General features: G+C 37.2%; 2 protein-coding genes across 2 annotated transcripts; one reads left to right on the forward strand and one right to left on the reverse strand.

The window, feature by feature from the left end:
- Nucleotides 1-5,404: 5,404 nt before the first annotated feature.
- Nucleotides 5,405-20,585, forward strand: LOC108369112 (uncharacterized). The gene is made up of 6 exons (XM_017624112.1): nt 5,405-5,796; nt 6,320-6,453; nt 8,893-10,111; nt 10,293-10,886; nt 17,095-17,226; nt 19,476-20,585. Exons 1-6 carry the CDS (start codon nt 5,485-5,487, stop codon nt 20,262-20,264), a joined length of 3,180 nt encoding a protein of 1,059 aa, XP_017479601.1. The 5' UTR covers nt 5,405-5,484; the 3' UTR covers nt 20,265-20,585.
- Nucleotides 20,586-20,970: 385 nt separating this feature from the next.
- LOC108369114 (uncharacterized) lies at nt 20,971-21,848 on the reverse strand. The gene is made up of 3 exons (XM_017624113.1): nt 21,557-21,848; nt 21,221-21,462; nt 20,971-21,159 (listed from the first exon to the last, which is right to left on the reverse strand). Exons 1-3 carry the CDS (start codon nt 21,675-21,677, stop codon nt 20,971-20,973), a joined length of 552 nt encoding a protein of 183 aa, XP_017479602.1. The 5' UTR covers nt 21,678-21,848.
- Nucleotides 21,849-24,033: the final 2,185 nt, after the last annotated feature.

The following is a 24,033-nucleotide window of genomic DNA, read 5'->3' on the forward strand; positions in this document are numbered from 1 at the left end:
GGCGCGTTGTAAAAACTTGCCAAACACACACACACACACACACACTCACTCGAACATACCATGCGTGTTGCATGCACATTGGCAGCGTATAGGCCATCACAAGCCAACCATGCCGTGCCATCCGTACACAATAAAATCACTGAAGCCGATAGTTGAGTAGCAGCAATAGATTGTTCGACGATGAGGCGGCGACAGGCAAGTGGCATGCCACACCACGTAACACGTAACGCGAGCATAGACGTGACAGAATCATGTACCGTGGCAATGAGGCTGTTTTCTTCGTTTTTATTTTGGTTTTTAGTTATTATTTTTATTGGAAATTGTTTTCGGTGAAATTACGTCCGCGCCAAAATGCGAACTGTCTCCGTGTCTGCCACCGCACGATTTACATTCACCCAAGCATTGTGGCAATGGCTGATAAGTGCACACTTTGACGACTTGCCGCGCAGGCAGCCGACTGTTGCGCTCAAATGTTTGTTTGTTTTGTGATTGCTGTAACAATTGTTGCTTTGTGCTGTTTCAATGTCACGTTGCGGTAATGTCGTTGGGTCACAGCGCATGACGCGGAGCAGCAGAATGGCGGAGTATTGAGTCGGTCCGCCGCAACCAACGCCAATGTGCTGTTGTATTGTACATAGTATTTTCATCCATCCAACGTTACAAAATAATAACAACTATTATTTACATCTACGTACTCACATACACACATAGGTGCGTATATACTGTACACCCAATTTGCCAAACGACGACGAACTCGCCGTCGGATGAAAAGCACAGTTCGCCGACGAACCGATAACGATATACTAGCGAACTGGAAAACGAGGCTCAAAATTTTTAACAAAAACCATATAAATCCAAATTCAAATTGTGTGCAAATTAAAAAAAAACAAATCAGCAAGCTTTCCAAAAAATTACAAACTTTTCAATCTGAATTAAAAGAAAAGATACAAAGCAGTTTTTTATAGCTCATTAAATTTTAGTGTAATATAGTGGAAATTTTGTATGGAAAAAATTAATTCGGTTTGACGTCATTTCGAGTTCACCCAAACGGCTTCACCAGGCTGACGTCGAATCGAACTCGATTCGATGAGAAAAAACGAGGTCGGAGCGACGTTTGTATGGGAAACCCGGCTTCGTAACGACGTCGATTCGAACTCGTCCTCGCTCTGTTGCAAACTGGGTATACATATGTTTGCTCAAGTAACCGTATTAATAGGATACACAAATATAAACAACATTTATTTTTTCTTTTATTTAATTTTTTTTAAGCAACTATCCAGTAACTCTAAGAGTTTTCTGATCATCACATGGTTAATATGAAGTTCCCGCGCTACATTCCGAAACTCTACCAAATCTGAGGGCATCGCCTTACCCAACCGCCCTGAGCATTCAGCTTCACCTTTCTTAAATAGACTAAGCCTGGGAAAATGCATACCTCGCTATCCACAAACCTATCTTACTCAATAATGCCTAGATTCTGTCAGAAATCTGCTTTAAGGCCTTATAGCAATCTTTTATTCACTAATTTGGGATACTTGTCTTCTATAAAAAAATAACGAATAAAGAATTCATCTTGAATTTCGTTTTACTAATAGAATATGGTATGCCAAATCTTCGATAATATTAAAGAAGAATTTCAATAAATCGACTTTATAATTTCTGTGGTCTCAAAAGAGAAACGATATGGCCCTTCGCTTGCTTTTAGAACGTCATAATTCATAAGATGTTTTTGTTTTTTAGTAAAATCTGCAAAAATGTCTACCAAATGTGTTCGATAAGAACCAAATTTGTTTTTTGTGTTACTTTGCTTAGCAAACTAAAGCCAGAAAATAACCATTTTTAGCGAAATTCGGAACGAAATTAACGTTTGATGATAGCTTTAGCTTTTCTCAAGTTTATTTTTTTTTTATTTTTTGAGTTGTGATGTTTCTCCAGCAAACGAGTGACATCTGAAGTCTGCAAATCGGTCAATTCGGAAAGGTCAATTTCCATAATATTTCGTTTATAAGAACCTATTTATGTATTTCAACTCATTCAAAAAAAATTTTATACACACATACATATAAATATTTATATTAAAAAAGTAATATTATACAATCTATTAAAACTTTATTCCATAAGGTACAAAAAATTTCAATAACGGTAAAGTTCGCATAACATTTTTTTCTCGTTTTTTTTTTGCTTTTTCATAACAAAACTAGCGTGGCTTCTCTTATCTTTACGCTCTTATTGTGTTTGAGACAAGGTGCATAAGATGACGACATTGCATGCCATTACTGTCGCTGTCAACTGTGAACGTCGGTGCATCCACTTTTTGTTTTTTTTGTTGTTATTGTCATGTCGTAACATTGCCGTCACCACCTTTTGTTGTTGCCCCAACATTTTTCACCACCGACCGACAGCAACGGGTGCGCGCACCAACAATGTGATTTCATTGAGCTCCATTTAAATTAACAACAAACACACACACACACCGACGTCACAATCTGCACGTGTTGGCGAGCAGCAGCTGTTGTGCAAATACTTCGCGCGCGATTCGCGAGGAAAATGGAAATATTGGAAAAGAAGATGCTCCTTAGTGATTAAGGTTAGCCTGCGCAACGCCACCGCGGACGGGGATGAGACACGAACATTAGACAACGGCGCGCCGCTGGGAAATGTACGCGACATGGAGAAAGCGAATTTTTCACTTTTACTAACGGCGGACAGTCGACAGCCGGCAGCCTACAATTGGCAACCGACAGCCAGCAAACAACAGCTGCTGCAACGCCACCAACAAAGAGACAGTCAATTGCACTTGCACCTCTGTTGTCTACCCGTTTCCTTTGCAATTTTTTTATTTCGCATTCCGGTGGATATTTGCATGATGCGGCCGGAGTTTATATGCATTTAAATGCAAAAGTATGCGCAATTGTTTAATGTTAATTTGAATGGAAATAAATATTTACGTGATTATTTAAATAGCGGCGTGATGGTGAACCGCTGACTTTAGAGTTTAGAGTTAGGTGCGTTGAAATAGATACATACATGCAAATAATGCCGCTTTCTATGCGGTCTTTCTTTTGATTAAATAAGAGTTCATTGATTTTAGTGCGACATTATTTCAAAATACGTGCTATGAATTTTTAATATTACACTTCAGTTCATACATATTTTCAGTTTGAGTATAGCCTGCAGCCTATTGTACTTAATTGAGTTATTATTACCATTAGAGCCGTGCAAGAAAAAACAAAGTCCATAGGCCTTTACATAAACTCCATCGACTACATTTAAATAAATATCTCCGAAAATATTATGTGGCCGATAACTGTACACACATTTGTATATATATGGGCTAAACTGTACAAAGCAGACGGGGAATATTTTGGTTGGGCAACCACACCAGATATTAAACGTATTTAGGTCCTTCACTGCGATTCCTAACTTGGGAAGTAGAGAAAGTGGCCAGGGTAACCACCAGCAGCGGTGCAAAAACCAGCTGTCAGGACGCCATGAATGAAAAACACGCAGTTCGCTAAGGCTCTCGAAGCTTACCGTTAGGCTTTTTACTGGAATAGGGACACTGGGTCATTGGCGCCTCAGTGTACTCTGCCCAATACAAAAGATAGGAAATTCTGCTGTTTGAATCAATATTCCAAGGCAAGCCTTCTTAAAGGTGATACTGTGCGAAATGCCGAAGCCCTCCATGAAGCAATGGATTCGGCCGTATCAGTGTGGCTTCTGACCAATCCAATTACTATTAGCTAGATTTCCTGAGATCCAACATGAATGCCATAAATAACGTTAGCCAGGAGGTGAAGCGAAGAATAACTCTTGCCAACAAGTGCTACTTTGGGCTCCGTAGGCATTTGAAGTGCACAAATCAAGCTGTAAAAATCTCTCATCATTACCGTATTTTTAACTGGAATTTTACATAGAAAAGTGAACAATGTAGAGCAAAAGTGCGAAAGATGAAATAGAATTAGCGGGTTTTATGGTTTCGTAAACTCAAAATGTCTGATTCATATTAGCGTTTTACTGACTCTATTGTTCTTCGACTTTTTATTTCTGAGGTGCTAGGTTTCGATATACTTAGACTGGTTTGATGAGACTATTTTCCCTATAATATTTTTTTCTTTTTTCTTAAAACAATGCGTTCATTTTGTAGATATTTTTTTTACAAATTAGCATTTTCAAACTATCGGCAGCCGGATTTCAACATACGCTATCGCTAATTTTGATCGCCAAAAATCTCCAAAAGAATAGCAGGTGCGCCTAACAACATGCAGCATCTAGTTACGTGCCCATCATACTGCCCGGTTCTGCTGGTTACACACTGCATCTGTTACTTTTACATGTTGTATACTTTTAGGCCCCACAGCTTTTCATTTTGGGAATTGAGGCTATGAAAATTTACCGTAGCGATTATCAGAATTCCACTACAGATTCGTTTTTTTTAATTTCAATTAAGATTGCAAAAAATTATTCTTAAAATAATCAAAACCAAAAATGAATTCGGAATATTTTGTAAAAAAACAAAACAAGTAATAATTAAAACTTCATTACGCCTATCACAAATTGCATAATGGCTATTATAACGAATAATATTTTGCACAAACACGTGTGAGACTTCCTCCAATCTCTTTATTTTCCCAATTTAAGTACTCAATTTATCAAAATTTTATTGACTTCGTCTCATGAATATAAAATCTTGTACAAATTGCCATCATTTTGATTGCTGATGAAATTGAAAATTTGACAAAATCGACTTCATAATCCCACGCCCTCACGATCGCAGCTGCATTTTTGTTTCTTTTGATGCATTTAAAAGTGTTGTTGCATTTGCGAGAGGTGTCACTGATCTATTCATCTGATATTGCCGAAAATCAACGTTGGCGATGGAAATTAATAACGCGCGGGTGTCAACCACACCACAGGCGTCTAGGCGTCTAGGCGAAAATAGCAACAATGCAACAAAATTTAAACAGCAGCGTGGGGCATGGGCGACCCCGCATTAGCCAATAGTTCGCAAACAGCTGCGAAGTGACTTGTGTGTGCTGGAAAAAGCAAATGGCACGCTACCGCGCCTGCATTGCCACCACTGACGCCCACAAGTTCAGCTCGAGCGCAGATGTGCATCTTGCACACAAATAGCTCGAACGCATCGACGCACATCTGTGCGCTATACATAGCAGCGTCAACAAATGCTACTGCTTTTATGCGGGAGAAATTTCACTGTCAACCACCAACACCAACAACCACTACATACTTTTGTAGCTGTTGCACTCAGCCAATTTATAATATTTCTTTATCACGAACATTTTCACGCCTTTCAATCGCTGCTGCCACAGCTGCCAACTAACTAAACATTTTATTAATCGCATACAAAAATTTCCAATTTCCATTTGCAGTTAATCAGCAACCAGCCGCCGCAGACATTATTTCGCCATCAGCAACAAAAGCCAGCGGCAGCTGTCAGGCGCCTACAACGCAACAACAAAATCAATGGCAGTCAATATGTTCACCGATTGCAGCAGCATCCAAGGCTCTACGGCCAGTTCATCCAGTGATGTTATGACATTGGCCACTACCGCTTCCTGGTGCGCCATCAGCATACCTTCAACAGCCGCTGCCGTTGCCGCGAGCACACGTCTGCGCATTTTGCGCCTCATCCGGCCACATGCGCGTCGCATTTTGGTCACGCCCGACACCAGTCCATCGTTTGGGTTCGCCGTACGTGGTGGTAAAGAGTTTGGTACCGGATTTTTCATATCGAGCGTGGAACGGAACAGCGAAGCCGAACTGAAAGGAATGCGAGTAAGTACAAGTGAAAACACACACAAATAGGTCACGCGTTCTCTCTTTTTTTTTGATGAAATTACTCCAGTTTCGAACGAATCACAAACGTAAACAATAAGGCAACCAAATTGTTTGTTAAAAACAACAGCAGCTTAAAAGTAGTTACACACTTACAAACGTGCGCATGCCACACTCGTTAAAGATATATATGTAAAAAGAAAAGCTGTCACTACATACATACATATGTGGGTGCGTCCAACACGTACGGCACGTCGTATGTGTAACATACTTATTTACTTACGTTTGCCTAAATACATATGTATTTATGTATGTATTGGCATGCCACTTTTTACGAAAATTTATGTGGCACACGTGCAGCAACATAAATTCTAGACAACCGCTAATGCTTTTCGCATATCAAACGCCGTTCCCTCGAATGTATTGGCCTGGTCATTGATAGCGGCATAGTTTTGCTGGCGTTCGCAATGAATTTTTAATAATCTTTTTATGTTTTCTTATTTTTATGTTTTTTTTTTTGTAGATTGGTGACCAAATTCTGCGAATTAATGGATTTCGCGTTGATGACGCCATTCACAGGGAATTAATACAATTCATTACCAATCAGGATCGGATTACATTGAAAGTGAGAAGTGTGGGAATGCTGCCGATCAAAGAGTAAGTTTTTTTTTAATTTTGTGAAACAGCAGCAATGAGAATAATTAGCAAGTAATTAGCGTTCAAGTTTTGGCAAATTTAGTAAACATTAAGCCAAAGTGGCTAATGAAGTATAACTACCGTTTACTAATTTAACTGAAGGAGCAATTAGTATTTCTTATGATTTGCTTCACCTGAGATTAGATTAGATTTGAAGGAGACAGAGAAGGCCACCGCGATAGAGAACGATGTATTACAACAGTCCTATATTTTTGGAAATTTATTTGTTTCAGCCAAATGAACAATAAATTCTTACTAAGTAGATATAAGGAAAGAAGACTTATGGCTGTTTAAATTAATTAAAAAAATCTAGATTTGGGATGTCATTTAAAGTCTGATGGAGTTTTTATTAACAGCGCATACATACTTGGCGTAGTTTGATTTTGCAAATCCAACGTAGGGTTGCCACTGACGAAAGAAAAAAATACTTACCATCCACCTGAAAAAAAATCTATCAAACCTATAAAATATCCACCAATAACTTTTTTTTTTGGTTATTTGAATAGAAACTATAGCTTTATTCTATTTTTTTTTTAGTTCTTTCAATAAAAATTAAATCTTTTACTAAAGAACTTTTAATTTAGCTAATGACATGGTATTTAAGATCATATTAAGAGTGATGAAACTAAAGGCAACAACAAAATTTCATTTGAAAAAACTTGAACAGGAGTTTATATAGACAAATACAATGACTCAAAAACCAATTGGTAATTTGTTTAATATTCACGTTGTTTTTCAAGTAAAAATTTTTTTGCAATTTTTTTTATATTGATATCGTTTGCGCTTAACCCAAACCCATAAAAATTGAGCATTCAACCTATATACATTTAGAAAATTTCGAAAAATTTTCGTCAAAATTTCGAACTTTTTTACTCTGAATTTTTAAAACAATTTCGGGTATGCAGTTTTATAGCCCATGGAATTTTAGTATAACCAACAATATGCAGATAAATTTCCTGTTGATTTTTAAACATTTTTGGCCGCCGGTCTTTTATCATTTTTTTTTTTCATTTAAAAATTGCCATTTATAAAAACTGGCGTTGATTTTTTCACTTTTCTTTGTGAACAATCATAGTGTGTAGTTACATACTGGTCCAGTCTTTTTTCTTTTTATTTAAAGAATCATTTGAAATATTTACGCAATCATACACTGAGAAAAGAGTTTAGTTACGTCAACTAAATATGTTTTTCTCAACTCATGATTTGGTTATGGTTATATTATTTGGTTATAGTTATCAAATCATGTGTTGAGAGGAATATATTCGGCTTTTTTCTGGGTGTAAGCTCAGGATTTTAGTAAAATGAGTTTTGAATGGAGCCCGATATGTTCGCACATATGTATGCATGTATGTATGTATGTATGTATGTAATAGAGTAGACTACACTTCGAAAAAAAAGCCGGAACGAAAAATTTTATTTGTTTTTCAAAGACAATACTTTAACAAAAGTCTACCTAAACGAACAAAAATTTACCTTTTCACCTTCCCAAATTTTTCCTACCAATTTGGTAGCAATTTACCAAAGCGGCAACCCTGATTATAAAGCCTAGTGGAAATTCGGCATAAGGCAAATTTCATGAATATTTTCTAGATTCATTCTATGCGGATTATATATGAAGAATGGTACGGCCTCCTGAAAGAGGCATAGTCGAGCCTTGATCTTAGCAGAGAAGCATAAAGTATATTCAGAGTGTAAGGATCTGAAAAAGAAGTACTATTACGCCAAATAAAGCTAGCATTGCATACGATTTTGAAACTGTATTGTTAATATGGGTAGAAAAACTCTATTTCGTGTCGAAATTTAGACCTATATCCTTAAATTCAGAAACCGAATTACGAAGTGACCTCGATATATAGTAGCGCGTAGGGAAAGGACTCAACTTTTGGGTGTATGTGGAGTGAGAACAATTTTTAACATAATGAATAGATGATTCCGAGAGTGGTTTGTTAAGGTCCACTTGAATGGAGTCCTTCAGATTTTTAATTGCAGAGTATATCTTGAGATCATTATATTAGAGAATAAATTTAGATGTTTGGAAGCAGGAACTGATATCATTGATGAATAAAATTAACTGCTTTAGACCCCTAGGTCATCAAGGGTTAAACTATTTTTTTTTCCAATCAACAAAATGTAATGTTGTTTTTTAATTATCTAGCCGTAATTAGTTTTGACCAGAAAAACAGGCATTTAGACTAAAATTTTTGAGAAAAAATTAATAAAAAAGGTAACTCAAAGTCTGTCGCTTTTAAAGTGAAATAATTGCTCAAAAGCAAAATTAAGTTGTTGATGCACTATTTTCGAGTTCTCAATATACTCTCTGCATTCGTTTCTATGTACATATGTAACATCGCTCTGAGCAACATACAGCCCATTTAATAAAATTCTCCTTTCTCTCCCCAGAAAAGACACAGACAAACTATCCTGGCATGCGGTCAAGACATTCACCAATGGCAGCAGTGCCTCCTCAGAGAGTTCATACAGAACCCTGCCGGAACGCGACACCCGCAGCAAAGATGTCAATATAACACTCAATGTAGCGCCTCGTACCAAACTCGGACTAGGTATTTGCAAGGGACCCGAATGGAAACCTGGCATTTTTGTGCAATTCACCAAAGAGAAGAGTGTTGCGCGCGAAGCTGGCCTACGTCAAGGCGATCAAATACTCAGTGTCAACAGCATAGACTTCTCCGATGTGCTCTTCAGCGAAGCAGTGGCAGTAATGAAAAGCGCCAGCAAATTAGAGATGATCGTGCGCACAGCTGCCGGATGCGATCTATTTCCGGGTGAATCAAGTGGCTACAACAGTTCCGCCAGTTCGGTGACTGGCGATCAGAGCCCCTGCTGGGCGGATGCCAAGTCAAAGCGACTAACATCGGTGCGTGAAGAACCGACCCCCGTAACGTGTTGGAATGAGGCTGCGTATGCTGAGCAACATCGGCGAGGCGAGCCACTAGCCGGCAGTAGCAAGCAACGCAAAGATGCACAGGAAAAGAAACCAGTCGTCGTCAGCCAACAGCAGCAAGTCAATAAGACGATTATAAAATTGTCTGAACAGGGCACATCTATTAATAATACATTTGTTAGTAACACACAGCAGCCAATGGCTGCGAGCCGAAGCACAAGTGAGTATGGCACACCAAAAGTTAGGGGGGCAGTAGGTTCGCACGAGGCACAGCGCAACTCCAGTCCTTCAACATACGCTTCGCTTGAGGAGCGCGAAACGAAAACGGTGATTGTGGAAGTGCATCGGCAGGAGGCAGAGGAGGCAAAAAGACAGCAACAGCTACAGCTACAAATGCAACAAAAGCAAGCGCAACCAAGAACGGAATTGAACAGCCACTATCATCGAAACCACAGCCATAATCACAGCCACAACGCACTGCAGCCAACGCATTCATTGCCCAACCACACACCGCCAACGAAGCAGACAGAATTCCAAAAATGCCTACGCGCCAATAGTTACAGTCAGCAGCAGCAGCAACAGCAACAAGGACAAGCACAAGCACAGAAATTGCAGCAACAACAACAACAAGGTTTATCACATGGCCCCAACACGTGCCAAGTGGATAGCAGCTCTCTCTCCAGTGCCATAACCGAGGAGCTGAAAAAGCGCAAAGAGGTAAGAAAACTTGTTTTTTTTTGTTTTGCAACAGTAAAACAACAACAATGGCAATAGCTTAAGTAAATTACCTAGAAATATGCAATAATAACAAAAACCTACTTTCGATATTTCCCAATGCCTAATTTACACGCAATGTGCGGCTTGCAACGCGCCGCGCTTAATTTTCTGCGCATTGCAGAAACAGCGAATTAATGCTGCAACAGCCAACAATAACAACAACAACAACAACAACAGCCACAACTACAACGGCAACAATAACACGAATAGCCAGAGCAATTATATGAACATCAGCAGCAAGCAAAACAATTACGGCCAGAGCAGACAACAGCAGCACCAGCAGCAACATCACCACAACCACACGCTCCATCAGCCAGTAGCGCTGAAAACACAACAACAGCAGCAGCCGCATAGCCACTCCACGCCGCTGTCTCCATCTTCGTCATCGCTTTCATTGTCTGCGCCACCAACAACACCGACGACGCTGGCTGCTCCTGCAACTGCGATTGCGACTGCGACAGCCGCACTCAGTGCTCGCGCTACTAGCAACAATGTTAATTGTAGCGAGCGCAACAATCACAGTCATAACAACACCAACAACAATAACAATAACAGTAGCAACAGCAGTCAAAGCGTTCCGGCGACGGGTACCTTAGCAATCGCCGGTGTTGGTGTTGGCGTCGGCGCTGGAGATCAACATAGCGCATTGATGGATGAATTTAAACGGGCCCACCAACGTATGTTCAAAAACGGGTTCCAAGAGACTGAGCGCAAGGTAAGTGCAGCGACGACTGCCGACCGTTGCACAGTGTAACGTGTATGATGAAAAATAGTACAAAAAATAGTTGGCAAGTTTAATTTAAGATCACAGAACAGTATTGAAAACAAAGGTTTCTGAAATATCCGTAGCAGTACCCAATGCTAAGCTTACTACTCTAAGCAAATGATTTTTTATAAGAAAACTGGTGTTGTGGTGGAAGGTGCATACAACCTTTTTTTTTAACCATTAAGCTATAAGTAATATAAAGCCCGAAACACCAAAAAAAAGTGGCCAATTTTTTTTTTCAAAATTTTCTTTTGAAGCAGAACTTTATATTCCAAGAGTATCCAAAGGCACTTCCGTATAAAAAAAAATTTAATGTCGCTTACTTTTTTTGGCAGTTAGGGCTCGAAATTTGTGACAAATTAAAAATGACCGGTCCAATATGGCGGCTGGTATCCGAAACTCGTATCTTACGCATTTTTGTAGAAAAAGGGCGTGTAAGGGGGTTTTTGGGGTCCCGACAATTGTCGATGTTTCCGAACAATATCAGAGCCAGAATTGTCTGCGACATTTTTTCTGTTTCATAGACATCTGTAGGTAACTGTGACAATTTCAGGAAAGCGACAGTGATAATATAGGAATATTGTCGAAACTTGTCTGGCAATGGTCCTGACAACTGTCACTCTGACAAAATTTTTGCAACATTAGTTACAAAACTAAATAGCTCCGTCGGAAGGTTTTCACATTAGAGTTTTGTAAATTTGTTTAAATGTTAATTGCGCGCCGGGACAGAATTTTCGCTGTAATTTTTATGAAATTTAATCACCAAATTTAAAATGGCCAATCCAATATGGCAGCTGCTATAAAAAAAAAAACAGAAAGAGGATACCGATCCAAAACTTTTCGACAGTTCTGTAAAAATTAAGTCTTCCAGCCATTTCTGAACAAAATCAGCCGAAAGTTTCCCACACTGTGCAGCTGCAAAATTTTTCGAAAAATATATTTCTGGCGATATAAGTTTACTTACAAACATAAATATTCTATTTATTTTTGTCAATATTTTTATGTGGCTTATTAACATTTATTTCAATATTATTGTTGATCTGGAGGCTGCAGTGCGCGCTTCCACTCCGCAGGGCCTGGGTTCAAGCCCTGGTCAAAGCAACATCGCAAAAAAATGTAAAAAAAAGATTTTTTCTTAACAGTGGTCGCCCCTCGGCAGTCAATGTCAAGCCTCCGAGTGTATTTCTGCCATGGAAAACAGCTTCTCATAAAAATTCATTCGCCGTTCGGAGTCGGCGGAAAACCGTCCCTTTTGTGTGACCCCATCAAGGGGCACGCCACAAATCGGGGGAGAAGCGCCAATCTATTATTATTGTTGAGCTTTGTACCACGATTATGTTTTTTAGGAAAATAGAAAAGCGGTGGAAGTTATAGTTGCTATTTCGGAGATAACCACATCTATTAGTTTTTACGAAAATTTGCTAATATTTATTTTTTCGAATCCACTTACAAAAACTAATATTTTTCTCATTTGTGAAAGGGACCTACCACTGGTTAGGTATATCAAAATTCAACTTGCCTATACTTAGCGAAGACAGGCTTGGCATTCACCCACATTTTCTCTTGAATACGAGAAATTCGGCACAGTTAATATGCGCTCACCATATTTTATACGAAATTGCATATGATCGATGTACTGTGCGACGCGTCACAGTTATCATCTCTCTCCCGCTCAATTCATAACAACTGGCGCGACGCTTAAGTTAGTTCAAACATCGTGTAGGTTTCAGAAAAATTGCAAATGAATGGAAATCATTACTGTGTATGATACCCTACACTCGGTTCAGATTTCTCAAAATATATTGTGGCTGTTCAGACCTGTCTGGTTATCAGGTTATGTGGTTATATTGAGGTTGTTCACACTTGCCTGGTTATCAGGTTATGTGGTTATATTGTTTATTCGGTTTACAACAATAAAATACACTACACAATAATAACTTTTAACCAGATAACTTGATAACCAGGCAAGTGTGAAAAACCTCAAATACCGTGGAGAACAATAATTTTTAACCAGATAACCTGATAATCAGGTAAGTTTGAACACCCACATTGTATATCTATTTGAAGACGAACGGAAAACGTAAGAGGTGTGTTTTAGTTATTTTTTGATAACCCAAGTTGGGTTTTTTTTCTCGACTAAAAAAAAATTTAATTATGTTAAATAGAGCGACAAAAATTTTTAAAAATTACTATTCGTTTTAAATGGTTTTATATGCCTACTGATTCAATACTATTCATAATAAATAGCTTCACATGAGAAATTATTCAAAATATTCAGAAATACCCCTAAAGCGTATTCCTTATATTCAAGAGCCTTCTCAATGGGTTGTACTAAAGAGTGTAGTGCCGTCTCTGTCGATTTGCCCGAAGTGTACGCATGTTGTGCCCTGGCGACAAGATGCCTGGCGACTGAATAAGGAATGCAAAATAACTAAGTTAAAAGAGGACCATTGTCAAAGAGAAAACTATACAAGGTTTAACATATGTATGACTTTCTTTTATATTTCCAAAATCTTGATGCCGAAAACAAATCGAAGCTGCTCCTTCATACTTTGAAACTACATTCTTTAAAGAATTCATCTATTTCTAAATAATACAACACAAAAGGTATCCTTAAGAAGTAGGGCACCTTGTTAATGTTTCTTGATTAAAACAAACACAATTGATTTAACACTAAGAATACTTTAGAGTTTTTATGACACTTTTGATTGAAACATGTCCGTAGTAAGACGTGCAAGATTGGCCGGCAAGTAGAATTTTCGATTTAGTCCATTTTTCTTGCTATCCTCCTAAAAGTAGTATGAAAGACTTATTGATTTTTGGGAAGGGCTGATCAACACCTTTTGTTCCGTTTTGCTTGTTTCGTTCATTTTTTTTTTCTAGTAAAAAAAAAAAACATAACCAATATGATGGAAATCCCATCGGTTTTTTTATTTGTTTGTTATAACTCTAATCTCAACATTCTCTGTAGAGTGTCTAGAATCAATAGCTTTGCGCTTGTTTTCAAGCTCTGTGTAGCTCTATAGCACATACATATTGTTAGGTAACCTCTAATAATGCAATACTTACTAAGGTAGATACGCTTACTCAGAAACACCTGACCAATCGTCATTGTGTCTGTCTAAGATCTAAAGTTACATGCTCAATGAAGTTAACTTTGCCAATATGAAGGCAGCGAGCTGCGAGCAATGAGTTTTAAACAGATGTAGGTACATTAGGGTGGTGAAAAAAAACTGAACAGAAACTGTTATTTTTTTAATTAATTCCCTGTCAATGTTTGAATTTTTAGTATTTCTCCATCAAAAAAAAAAAAAGAAAAATCTGGAATGATTAATTAATATCTCAGAAACTGTGAGGGCTTTTGAAAAGTGATGGATATACGGTTTGTGGCGAATCGTACTTGCTTTCATTTGGCGTATCTCGTATTACGAGTATTTAATTGGTTCGTAAGATATACCTGATTAAGTAGAACCACTCTTTTTTTAAAGCTGAATAACGGTAAATTGCAAATATCTCGAAAACTTTTCCAGCGATTCTACATACAAAATGGATAGTGGCGTCTGAAGAACAAAATCAAAATTAAAATTTGTGGTACAGTGTATTTAGAGATATTTTATATGGGACATGGTAAAGAATTCTTGAAAAATCATATTTTTCGATCAGGAAGCTGTGTTTTTCTAAGGGAGACTTCCAGTAATAATATGTCGTTTTTTATTCAGTTTTAGTATAATGGCGGGACCTATAAAAATCGCTTGTATTAAAAAATTGGAAAAAAATTAACTATTGGGTATTATTATTGGAAGTCTCCTGAAGAGAAATAGAGTTTTCTGATCGAAAAACATTGATTTTCAAGAATTTTATACCATTTTCCACATAAAATACATGGAAAACTTAGAGCGCTTTGAGCGACCTCTAAATATTTAAGGATTTCAAAATATAAAAAAAAAACTAGGGCATACATTTTTCGGTAAAGAACAATCCTAGGGGCTGAAAGCATTAAAATTCCCACTTTAATTTTTCACATGCATTTTTGGACCGCCCTAATGCACATATCTAGTTGAGCACAACGAACAAGTCAAGCGGAAAGCGCAAGCGAATGGAATGAAGGTGCTTCAAAATAAACTAGCTAGCTCCCTGCTAAGTATTTGCTCGTACATATGGATATCGTTCAGAAGAGCGAAGCGGTGATTGTGTCGCGTACGAAACAGCTGAGCGCTTAAATAAGCTATTGTGTTAGTGGCATAGGGTCTGCCATCCAACGTTGTAAATTGAACGCTGCACGCGAAGCATCAGTTGCATTATTTTGTCTTGAGGGTAAACAGCCACACAGCAATAGAACCGCGTATAATTGTTTTCATAAGCGATGCAGTCATACATATCTTAAGTTGCCGTGCTATTCTAAAACAAAGCGAAGCGTGCTGTTAATTTTTTTTTGGTTTTTGTTTTTGCCATTTGCTGTTTTATCATTTCTGTGTTAGCTCAAAGCAAATATGTATGTATGTATGTATGAAAACACAAGCAATTACAAAGACGAGCGTTGAGCGCTTGATTGAAAGAAGCGCTTCTGGAGTGTACATATGTGTGTGTTGGTTGGTGTGTACAGGTGTTTGTTGTGGTTGCACGGCAATATTTATAAATAAATATTTCGCTTATTTATTTGTATGTTTTGTTTTTTTGTTTTTCAATATTTTGTCGATGTGATTTTTTAAATTTTTTCCCTAAACTTGAATTGTTCGTGTGGAAGAAGACTAGCCGTTTTGAGCGTTCGGGTACTCACTCATATACTAAGTAAAGTAATGATATCATTCTACATTGCCAGCTGGCGGAATGTTGTAGGCGAACGCGATTGTAGGCAATACAACACACCTTCAGTGTGAATCAGCGGCGCGGTGCGACAGCAGGCAAAACAGCCAACAGCCAACAGACGCAGTCGAAACGAAACTTCAATTATTAAATAACTTGGCTGAAACCAAAGCAAATTCAGTTGTTATGGTGGTGTTCTATATTGCAAATACATTTTAGTAGATGACTCCGATTTGTGCGACGCGTATTTGTTTGCTCGTGAGGCAATATTGCTATATATGTACGCTATAATTTACTTTGTGTTATCTTATCGCGCGCGCAGCTGTATATTATTTAATATTTTCCCGCTGATGTCAAAAAAGAAAAACTTAACAAAACCGAGTCAACATTGTTTAATGTTTTTTTTTTGTTCGTTATTGTTACTAACATTGCGCATGTTCTCGTCGCTTCAGAACAACAAAGCTAGCCGTAATTAGTCAGCGATGCAGCCAGTTGTTTGGCACAGTTAATAAAAACAAGTCTACGCTTGTAAACACGCATATCGCTCCATTCTTTTTGTGCACGTAAACAATTAAAAAATACATATATGCACAGATACTATATTTATGTGCACAAAGATAACTGCCAGCGTCATAAGTTTCAAAAATTGCGAAAAATTGTGTTCCTTAATTATTATTGCGCTTTCGAAATTTGGCGAAAGGAAAATCGACAAACTCATAATTAGTCGACACTACATACATACATATGTACATATGTGCATACATATAACAATCACCGCAATCAATCAGTCGCTACAGTGACTTTAACAAATCTAACATCTAACGTTCAAAATAGTATCGTTGAAAAGTTAGCGTATCTACATACATATACATATATAATTCATAGTAAATAGCAGTTAATTAGTCAGTCGGTGTCTTATTGCCAACGCAATTATTGCCACAACATCCGTTATGCAACAACAAGATGACGAAAAATCATTGTACGCGACAATGCGTCCCGCCCGTGGCGGCCACAGCGTGGTCACACTCAGTACCTATGAGGCACGTAAGCAAATCGCTGGTCCAACACAGCGTCCCCCCCTGTAACTTAGTGCATATACATATTACATACTCTAACATATACATGTACATACATATGTGTGTATCTATTCATCTTATTGTTAGTGCAAGCGCAAGTACACATTTGTACAAAGAAGCTGTGCTGTAGACAAAGCATCCGATTGGACAATTAAAAGATCTGTGCTTATGAATATTTATGTATCTTCTTACAATTATTCGCTTGCATTCATACAATCGTTTATTTTCGTTTATATGGCCGAGCTGACCACCTGACTTTTGTGTCGCATATTTTATAGGAACGTCAAGAGGCGCTACGCAACACAGCCATCATGGAGGATGATGTAAATCATCGCGCAAGTCGCGCTTTTCGCAATGATAATGGTTCAACAACAACAACAAATGGCACACAATTTCAAATACCACCACCGGTGAGTGAGACTAAATTTAGTTATGGATTGCAAATATAATTTTGTAAGTGTGTTTATACCAGTTTTTTTATTTTTTTATTTTTATTTTACAAACTTTAACTTAACTTGCTATGTTTGTTTGAGTCAAATCTTGCAATCAATTTTTAACCAATTTCCCGATAAGCTAGAAACTTGAAACTTCAAACTTAGCTCAGAATCCGTTGGCAAAGCAATATGAAAGATCCGCTAAGGGGCGCAGGAGTCGAGATATATGAAAACACCGTATTTATGGTCTGATTTGGCCCATATTTGAATGTGCATACATATCTGTGGACATTTGACAAAGCAACTTCTCTCGATATAAGACAATTTCCCAAGATTTCTATCAGATATGTACATGAATTTTCAATGCGTTTGACAAAATATCTTCCTTCGAATAAGTTGGAATTTACAATTGACGCATCCACCTCTTTCGATTGAAGTTCTGTTGCCAAATGCATATTTTAACAAATTAGCTTTCTCAAATAAACTCAAGGCATAAAAACCATTTACTATTTTACAGAACAATTTGTATGCGATAAGATGATTTTTTGTTTGAAAAAGCATTTGACAACGGGTTTAATTTATATATTTTTTATTTATATAAAAAAAAATATGATATTTAAACAAAAAAAAAAATTAAAAATGCTTGTTTATTGATATGTGTCCAGTTTTAACAAACATTTTTCCTTCATTGTAAGAAACTTATGTTATGGAAAACATTTAATATGTTTTTTCGCTTTTCTGAAAAATTTGTAATTTTGAAAGACGTTGTTTTGTCAAATGTCCACACAAATATATTAAATTCCTACGTAGAATGAAATATCTATACGAACCTATCACACCTTTTATTCTATGAAGCAACTTCACAACCGTGAACTCCCCTATTAAATATACCTCCATTGGCATATTAACTATTAACCGCTCAGAAATTCGGCTCAGTAATAAGCCACGCTTGTTTTAACTCACTGCTCTGCCCATTATTGCGTAGCTTCGGCGTTAGAAAATCCAGCAACGACCGACAACAATATTAACTAGGGATTAGGAAAGATCATCCCTACGTCGGGATAATCTGAATTAACACTGACATTGGAACTCTAGTTAAAAAAGCGGCGCTTTGGGAAACCGAGGCACAGCCAAGGGCCATGAAATGGATTTTTGTAGAACTACTCATTTCAAGCAATGTTGTAGGAGTCCTTTAAATAGGGATGCATATCGAACTTTATATGTAGATTCATCTATCGTACACGTTCTACAAAAATCTATTAATTCAAAATCGGTAATATTTGATATTATGCGATAAAAAATGTTTTTTTACCTTCCAGAAAAATCGGCACCAAAATTTCGTTAGTTGCGGTTCTGACATACGGCCAATTTTTGGAGTTAATACGCTTTTAAACAACGTGTACGATATACATATATATGTATGTATTTATACTAGGGTGTCTTGCCAAAAAAAGTTGCGGTTTTCCACCGGAAATATACACTTTTTTATATCTTAAGATTGCCGCCAATATAATTGGGAAAACTATCAAGATTTACGCGAGAGTTTTAAGCTGAAAAATTTATTTAAATTATCATTGTGTAAGTTCGTTTCCACATGGTATGTTTTAAATGGCAGGTATTTGTCTAGTAAAAATCCGACATACGACTAAAACCCATATATTGTTATTCACAGTTGACATTGGGAGTGGAATAACAACTCGATTTTTTGCAAGTCAAACTCAAATATTTACACTAAGCCAACGCTGGCAGAACTAACAACCAAGGTTGCTGCATAATTAAAGTATGTTCATGCAATCTGGAGGGACATGTGTGTATGCCCGGCTACATGTTTTATTATTTTTAATTAGTTAAAAGCATGCGCTATTGAACTAGAACTATATTAATTCCATTTATGAGGTCTTCCGGCAAACTTTGTCTGTTTGCTGTTATTATGCATTATTTAAACAACGGAAGAGCAAACATTTACATATATCGTTTTAACACGATAGAAATGTGTTCTTGAAGTTAAGTGGAGGATATTTGCTTTACATGCCAAGTACTCTATGCGGTTAAAGTAGTTAGTACCGGAAGCAAAAAATTGGAAAATGACTCATACGCCCTGTTGTACGCGCCTTTATTTGCGCAATATCATTTTTTTTTTACTTTTATTAATTTGCGTAACAAACTTTAACTACGAACCAAATTTGTATTATAAATAATAAGTTTGCTTGTTTGTTCTCTTTCAGCCACCACAATTCGCCAGTTCACCACCGCGAACGCAACCACAGTACACAAACAACGGTAACAACACGAATAAATTCGCCCAACAACCACAGGCGCAACAAAAACCAATCAACCATTACAATTGTGCGCCAACACTCAAACCGCCCACAGAACAACCGCCCAAGCCGCCAGCCACCCCAGTGCCCGATTATGATAATGTGGAAATACGTACAAAAGCAACTACAACTATTTGTAGCAGCGTAAGGCCGTCGTATGGCTATGCCAGCACCAATGTAGTCACAAATGGACGCGACGTACTCAATGACAACTACAACAACCACAACAATCACCACAACAACAACTCCAGCAATAGACGCACACTGCGAGCGGGGACCATAACCATCGGTGAATACGAACAACCGCAGCAACGACGAGAACCGGGTAAATTTGATTTTGTTGGAACGCCAAAGCGTAGCAGCAACAGTACGACAGATGTATGCGCCGATAATCTGCAAGCGGAATTACAAAATACGTTGACGCGTTCAAAATTAAAGAAAACAGCCGAGCCGTTGGAGCATCAAAGCCACTGTCCGCTACGCAATAACTACGAAAACTATGAGAATGTGGCAAGGAAGTTGCATAGCGTGAGCATAAATGAGGTAGCCACAACGGCGGCGCCAGCAGCAGTAAGAATGAGCAACTGCGCTGCAAATGGGGGCACGAATGGCATTCTGAAGAATGGCAATCGGCATAGTGGTGGTGGTGCGAATGGTGCGAAAAGCTCCGATAAGACAATAACTTTTGGTAACTGAAAGTTTGGGAAAAGCCTGGTGGCAGTTAAGCTTTCAACGGAAAATATTCAGCTTGCGGTGGAGAAGCATATTCAATGCAAAAACACAAATGCATACCACAATTTTGTTAAGATATCTAGCCATATTGTTAAAATGTCTGTGTAAACAAAAAAAAAAGTTAAAACTAAATCTAAGGGTATATTGTATGTTTAAGTGGTAACTTAAGTGCGAGTACATATGGTCAGAGAGCTTTCCAAAAAGTTCCAGTAAAGTGCGCTAAACTTGCTATTTTGACCTTTTCGTTTCATACATTTTACGAAATGTGATTTTTCTTTTAATTTATTCTATTTTTTTTTATTGAAACAAAAAATTGCTTTTTGTCCCTTCCACGCGTCAGTAACGATTTTGTTTATACGAAAAGCTTCTTCATTATTGTGCAATAAATTTTACAGCTATTTGCGTTAGGCCAACACACACATCTGCTCAATTATGCTATGTATTATTTTTATATTATTTTATGTCTATATTTCTTATTTGTATAATATATAAAAATATATTTCTATAACAAAAATCGTACGCATAAGCATTTGTTATCACATTTATAACTTGGTAATAAAATCCTGTATGTACATACATGCATACATACATACATACAGATATGTAATTACGTACATACATATATCAAAAGTTTTTTTTCATCTGATATTTAAAGTAATTTCCTCAACCCTCACTGGCGTCCGAGGCTCATGCAGTAACTAGCCACCGAATGTGGCGCCGAATGCACCAGCGCTTCCACCTCCTCGTCCTCCACCAACACATCGGTGCTCGAGAATGGGCTGCATCCAGATATGTTGAAGAACATAGGCTGTGACAAACGTATTGTGGCAATACGCTCACGCCACGTATTCCACAACAACTATAAATGAAACAAGGTCACATAAATATTTACCACCCACTTCACCAACAGCGTTACTTACATTTTTATACAAGTGACCACCAAATTCAAAAAACATCGGTTTATCCTCATCGCCAACGATGCATAGACGCATAATACAGCGTCCCTGCTTGCGAAAAAATTTCACTAACAAAAACTGCAGCGGCAACAAGCTGACCAATTGAAAGGTTTCTATTTCGGGATCCATGCTATGATAGCCATAATTATCCATATCTGTCAGATCGAAATCGTCGCAGCCGAAGATGATTTTTGATGGTGTGAGGCCTTTTAATTGTGTTAGTTAAATTCAGTCAGTAGCAAAAAAAAAATAAGTTCATTTTAATACAGATTTGAACTTGTCGCTATTGAGCTTGCTTACCAATGTGATATTGTCTGATCCCATGGCCATCTTCGGTCACTTGCGTGAATGGATTCTCCACAATAACAGGCTCGTAGATTTCACGAAATTCTTCGAGTAGCAATTTTTGTATGCGAAACATTTTGTGTTAATTTTTTTATTTATATGTTTTGCTTTTTGATTTTGCCTTCATAACAAGTGAGAGAAGCAGAAGTTTACGTCGCTCAAAACAAGGTGTGTTAAATACACTTTGGCTCAAAAATATTTTAGGACAGGGTATTTTGAAAATTCAAAATTTCAAAAATTAGGATACTTAATCGGTTATTCGGTAGTGGAGTTCTAAGAGTACAACTCCTTACCAAGGTTTTCAGCCGTTCTGCGTTTTTCAGGCTTTCAGCAATCACTGAATTGTATAGCTGAAAGCCTTAAAAGCGCGGAACGCCTGAAAAGCTTGTTGTGGAGTTGTACTCTCATATTTTCAATGATTTTTTTTTTAACGCTGACGACACACAATCAGTTTTTCCTTTCAATTTCCTTACACACATTGCTTGTCAAAAATCATCAAAATTGAAAGTCATTACGTAGGCTGCATTCAATTTGTGAACCGATTTCATTGTCAACATGTCGTCCTCAAGAAAACAATGCAACAAACTGGCTTCAGAAGACCATATTCCATTTTTAATTCCATTGTAGATTAACATTTTAACATGCAGAACCTTAGTATTTTTTTATTTTCACAAAATTGAAAACAAAATTGAAACTCAATGGAAAGGAAAAATTGAAAACTTGCTTTCATGTAGTAATCAAGAGTGTGTTAGTGAAAAAGTGTGAGTGTATTGAAAATTTAAAGGGGAAAATTGAATGTGTAACGTCCCGTTTGTAGGGGCCCAAAAAACTTAACAGAGGCACATCGCGATTATGATTATTTGGGTCATTTCAAGCATTTTTGCACAAGAAACCATAGGTCTAAAATGAATTTCGAGTTTCTAGTTTTTTTTTTTTCAAAAAATGGCTCACTTGTTGAAACAGCTGTATTGAAAACTAGCAAAAATGTGCCTCTGGGGGTTTTTGAGGTCGAGGAATCCATTTCTGGCATTAATTTTTTCTTTTGAGGGCCGCCAGAGGGCGCTTCTGTACCTTTTTTTTATTTTAACGCCTTTTTTCAGAAAATCGAAAACATTGTTACGAAAATCCACGAAATTTGATTTTCTCATAATGCACTTAAAATTTTTAAATAGCCTAAAAGGGAAAATTTGGATTTTCTGGCAACACTGCTGCCGCTGAAAAAAAATCGCATATTTTATTATGTCCAAGGCATATCATGTCTAAAAACGCGCATCTATACAAGGTGGTGTTACTAAGTAGAACTGCTGTCGGATGTCAACAAAATTAAAATACGAAAATTATCTCCCATTTACTTTCGTTTTGACATCCTCATGTACCAAGAAGTACTAACAAAATACACGAGATTTTTACTTATGTATATGCGCTTGCCACCTCCTTATATGGATGCGTCTTGATAAAAAATAATAATATTTTGTTATCTCTAATCTTATTCCGAATTTTTGTCACACAATTCCCTTGCTATTTTATATATTAACTGTGTACATTAAAGGAAATAAAAACGGTGTAACTGCTATCGTACTCTGCTCGTGCTGGTGTTATTATTCGTGTAATTTGTGGGGGAAACATATTTTGATTTCTTACATCCCTCGACAGCCACTGACAATTAAGTAAACATCTATAGATACTTTGTGCCAATATAGAGATTGGTTTTAGTTTTTTTTTTTTTGTTTGCGCTCATTTTACTGTGCAGAGGAACCGCAGCGCACATGTCCTTGAAGATGCATTTTTTGTATTTCCACCTTCATTTCTTTCTTGATAACCTCGGTACCGTTTCAGATAAACATGACGAGAGAAAGATGGAACTTATGCCAAGAAGAAGACCCATCTACACACCGAAGACGAAATAAATATTCTAGAAATGGTTGAAAAATCGAAAATAACCATAAAATTCAAAAACTTATATTTTTCGTTCATTGTGAAATCGTTATTTTTTATTTCTATTTTTTTCAATCAAGAATAATCGTAACGTTTTTTCGAGAAGTTTTCGCCGTTATAATGATGACTGCATTTTATTATTTATCAAATCTGAAAATGTTATCCAATATTATTAAATTTCTCAAGTACATATATTCAGTTATGGTAATTAACATTGATATTCCAATATCCCTGCAAACCATTTTTGACGTAGAATACGTCTTACCTTAAGGTATGGGGGCTATGTTCAAATGTTGTAGTTGTAATTTTTAGAGCTTCACAAAAACGCTTATTGCACGAGAACTAAAAAAGCGATTTCAAAGAAAAGTGTGGCGTTTCAAAGATAAAATTCCAAACCTGTCGACAGATTCATTTTTGTAAATAACCAATTCGGTTTCTGTCGTAAAAACAACGGTAAACATTGCCTTATTTTGGGGTCAATTTTGAGCCTTTAAAGT

Source organism: Rhagoletis zephyria, unplaced genomic scaffold (genome assembly GCF_001687245.7).
Source record: "Rhagoletis zephyria isolate East Lansing unplaced genomic scaffold, Rhagoletis_zephyria_1.1 Rzeph_scaffold_03495, whole genome shotgun sequence".
Taxonomy (NCBI): domain Eukaryota; kingdom Metazoa; phylum Arthropoda; class Insecta; order Diptera; family Tephritidae; genus Rhagoletis; species Rhagoletis zephyria.

Excerpts from the sequence above, each read along its gene's own strand:
- LOC108369112 (XM_017624112.1), top strand. The coding sequence starts at position 5,485 with ATGGCAGTCAATATGTTCACCGATTGCAGCAGCATCCAAGGCTCTACG. Across the intron at positions 5,797-6,319 it reads CCGAACTGAAAGGAATGCGA|ATTGGTGACCAAATTCTGCG; the intron begins GTAAGTACAAGT and ends TTTTTTTTGTAG. Across the intron at positions 10,887-17,094 it reads TCCAAGAGACTGAGCGCAAG|GAACGTCAAGAGGCGCTACG; the intron begins GTAAGTGCAGCG and ends CATATTTTATAG.
- LOC108369114 (XM_017624113.1), bottom strand. The coding sequence starts at position 21,677 with ATGTTTCGCATACAAAAATTGCTACTCGAAGAATTTCGTGAAATCTAC. Across the intron at positions 21,463-21,556 it reads GATCAGACAATATCACATTG|GCCTCACACCATCAAAAATC; the intron begins GTAAGCAAGCTC and ends CACAATTAAAAG. Across the intron at positions 21,160-21,220 it reads GTGGTCACTTGTATAAAAAT|TTGTTGTGGAATACGTGGCG; the intron begins GTAAGTAACGCT and ends TTTCATTTATAG.